The 4101-nt window shown below is 50.3% G+C and overlaps 1 protein-coding gene across 1 annotated transcript; it reads right to left on the reverse strand.

Moving 5' to 3' along the window:
- Positions 1–2823: 2823 nt before the first annotated feature.
- Positions 2824–3804, reverse strand: LOC127348969 (uncharacterized). The gene has a single exon (XM_051374811.2). The coding sequence runs from the start codon at positions 3713–3715 to the stop codon at positions 3224–3226; it is 492 nt and encodes a 163-aa protein (XP_051230771.1). The 5' UTR covers positions 3716–3804; the 3' UTR covers positions 2824–3223.
- Positions 3805–4101: the final 297 nt, after the last annotated feature.

Consider the following 4101-nt stretch of genomic DNA (forward strand, 5'->3'; position numbering starts at 1 on the left):
AGAATTGGGAAAGTTTAGTTTGAAAAACTTGAAATATCAGGGCTCAAATTAGGGACCAGAATATAAATGGCAGATTTGACCATTATCATATGTGAGCCCAATTTGAGTTTGAATTTGATTTGATTTGTGTTTCTTTGATTCCAAAAGTTGTAATAAGGGTTTAGTAACATAATACAACTAATGGTGAAGACCAAAATGGTCTAGGGTAAAGATTTGCAAAAATGGCATAAACCATATGTGAGGGTTTTAGGGTTTTCTTATTTGATTTCTTTCTCTTTTATTTTCTTTGGTTTGTGATCTTCACTTGATCACTTTAGTGTTTTAGGGTTTAGCACAATTACACAATAACAATCATCATGGCATATCACTCAAATGCACAAGTCCTATGCATGGCACTATATGCAAATAAAAGTTTTTGTTGGTTCTGAATTTTGGATCTCTGGAAATCTTCTTCTTTATTTTTATTGAAATTTGGGAGGTTACAGTTGCTCTGTCACGTCACCTCCAGCCTTGGGCTCATGCTAATCGGACAAAACCCGGGGGCGAGCGGCGCATCTGCAGCAGGTCGGCCACCTGCGTCCAGGTCGCCATGGTCCAGGCCATCTGCAGAACGCGCGGCCGGAACGCGAGTTGCATCTCGCAGCTGCCGGCATCTAGGTCATCGCGGCGGGATTGGTCGAGGTCGCCGTGGTCCAGGCCTTGCGGTCGCGGCTATCGCGGCCCCCGCGTCTGTCGCGGCGGAGCGCTGCGAGCATGTAACAGCCGAGCCCCTCGCGCGCAATGGGGTGGAGGGTGGGGACGCGCGCATAGAGTGTGGAGGGCAGCGGAGGCGAGGTGGCCAGGGTGGAGGGAGGGGACGCGCGCGTAGAGAGAGGAGGGTGGGGACGTGAGGGCGGCAGAGGCGGGGCGGCGGAGTTGAGGCGGCCGGGGTGGAGGGCGTGGAGCGGCAGCAGTTGAGGCGGCCGGGGTGGAGGGCGTGGAGCGTGGAGCGCTGGTTGGAGAGGATGGTGCGGAGTGAAGATAAGGTTGAGAGGAGCGGGGTGGGTTGGGCCAACAGATAAGGAGATTTTTGTTCTAAACTGGCCCACAACAGATCAAATTACCCCTGGCACATGCATTTTCATTTCGCCGGTGGTAGTTATATTACCCCGGCGTTTTCGAGTCTAAATCGCCGGCGGTAATTGGAGGCCTATCTGAGTGGTCTTGGCCCACATTACCCCTGGCGTTTTCGATTTCATTTCGCCGGCGGTAACTGCACTACTCCTGGCGACCCTGTTTCAACTCGCCGGCGGTAACACGAGGATGGTCTAACAGACCTTACCACCCGGCATTTTCAAACCGTACTCGCCGGCGGTAAGGAGTGCTGCTATAAGCCTTTTCCTAGTAGTGCACGTCGACTGAGAGATGTCCACACGCTTTCTTGGACCAAGATGTACCACGTCATATTGACGAGTTAGGAGAATAAGGACAAATCAACCTTCTCCAGACCAAGATCTTGCTCCAAACCATCCACCTTGCACCACCCCCAGCGTCGCAGTGGACGCCATCACCATGTCGAGAAACAAAACTCACCAGATCCAAAGAACGGCGAGAAGACTAAGCCGCCGATTTCAAGGACCAACAATCAAATGTTACGAACAACTCCGAGACGTTCTCGTGAAGGTGGCCGGCGGTGTGGAAGTGGAGTTGAGGCAGGTTTATTCGCCCGGCCTTGACTCCCACCACCCCAAAAATTCACCACAATAGATAAGTCCTAGCTATAGAACGGATGAACAAGGTCTCCTCCCCCTCATGTCATCGAAGCGGAAAGCGGAGGGAGAGAGGCCAATGCCCACGCCGGTGGAGGTGGGATCTGCTCGCCGCCTGAGGGAGGAGGAGGGGCGAAACGGTTTTGCGAGTCTTGCGGATGAGTTGTAGAGGGACTAGTGCCGAAAATGCTCCTGTAATTAGAATGCTCGATGCTTACACGAAAGAACCTTACTACGCTATAAAAAAACCTGAAAATACCCGTTTTGTACTACCGCAGTTTCGCAGAGCAAGAACACGAGCTAGCTAGACATAGAGACTACGGTAGTGGTCTCCCTAACAAAGGATTATGGTTTGCTTAGTGTTGAAGGGTGCCTTCTCGTGCTCACTCGGGGTGAGAGCTGCCCTCACTGTTGTTTAACTGACGGTACAGCTCATACTACCGGATGTCCGGGCGTGAAGGAGAAAAAGCCATCCCCTGTTTCATGCATGCATCGGACAAAAAGCTTTCGTCCCCTTCCATGCGCCGATGAATGAATGGAATGCGGCTCAACGCAATTCTGCGACTTCGTTCTATATCTCGGGTGTCAGGAATGTGCATCCCCATGGGACGAAAATTTTGACTGATTTGCCGCAAATCCTAGACAAGCCCAGTGGACAATTTTTTTTGACAGAGTAACGTGCACCGTCTAAATTTTTAGCAAATATGACAACGAGTTAGTCAATCAATAGACAAACAATGAAAACTTGCAAATAATTAACCGGGTATAATGTTTAAACTTTTTAAATAATAAAGTACCCCCTCCGTCTATAAAAAGATGTCGAACGTTTGTCCAAATTTCAATGTATCTAGACGCTAGATACAATCGAATTTCAACAAACTTTTGATATCCTTTTATGAACATAGATAGTATCTTTTTTCAAAAAAAAAAAATAACCGGGTGTTCTTCATGTTTACCGTTGACGCTCTAGGAATTTTTCTGAAACCTATAGCTTTACCCAAATTATTTTTTGAAGCAACACTCAACTTTAGTGGCTTTGATGGAACTCTGATGAACAACACGTAATCCCTTAATCCTTAAGATGAACAGCAACTTCGATCTATCTGCTAAAACTTTTCCTGAGACATCAAATTTCATGCATACAGGCCTTGCCATTACATTAAAAAAAAACTTATGCAGACTTGTTTTCTGTTTCTCATGTTCTCTCTGCCATGAAAGGCACCCAAACCCAACAACTCCCACTGCCTGACAGTGAAGAGAGCGGAAAAACCACCGAGAGAGTGAGGAAAACTACAAGGGAGAGGCACGCCGCCGGCCTCTCTCCCAAAACCAGACGATCGAACGGCCATAATCGCCCACCACGTTACACATGGCCACTCGGCGCCGTTCGACCGTCCGTCCTTTGCGCGCACGGTACACCGTGCACAACCAGGGACCCGTCCCTATGTACAAGCAGAGAAGCAGTCCTGCAGATTTCACTCGAGAGCTTCTTCCGGGATGATCTGAAGATGCGGACGCCACACCGCCGAGCGGGCGCTCCGGCTGCGCCTGCACTTGGCCTTGCCCTCCGACAGCACCTCCGCAAGGTAGCTGTCTCCGGCGGCGCCGTCTTTCGCCGCCTTCTTAGCGCCGGCGCTCGTCGGCTTGGACGACGACCGCGCCTTCTTCTGCTGCGGCTGCGCTGACGACGGCTTCCTCTTCTTTTCCGGCACCGACGAGGCCGGCACCAGGAAGTAGAAGCACCCGCGCTCAAGCTCCGAGTCGGGGTCGACGATGAGGATCCGGCGCGAGCCGCCCTGGGAGCACGGCCGGCTTACGACATGGCTGGGGTGCGCGGCCATGACCTCGCCGGCGGTGACCGGGCGGGAGTACTCCTCGATGTGGCCGTTGAGGTGGACGATGCGGATCACGTCGAAGGAGCCGCAGGGGAGGACGCAGGCCAGGCAGCACCGCAGGCTGTTGCCCATGCTTTTTTGGCTTCTTGCCGGCCGGCTAACCGTTGCTTGATAAGCAATGGAAAAACTCTCTCCCTGGTTTCAGGTCCTGCTCCTAGCTACTTGGCTCTTGGGCATGTCTCGGTGACACTGGCTTTATATATAGGGGAGGAGGTTCCAGCTGTTGCTAGGGTAGCAAGTGGAAGCCTATTATTTATGTACAGATAAAGCAAATAAAAGTAGTATATTAATTCCTCCAAAAATAGCATATTAATTCCTCTAAAATTAGTATATTAATTCCTCGAAGAAAATAGCTGTTGCCAGAATAGTATTTCCATATTAATTCCCCTAATAATTGTAGCATACTAATTCCTCTAAAAATATCTCTAATAATTCCTCTATCAGCTCCTAGGAGTAGC

Source organism: Lolium perenne, chromosome 4, assembly GCF_019359855.2.
Source record: "Lolium perenne isolate Kyuss_39 chromosome 4, Kyuss_2.0, whole genome shotgun sequence".
NCBI lineage: Eukaryota > Viridiplantae > Streptophyta > Magnoliopsida > Poales > Poaceae > Lolium > Lolium perenne.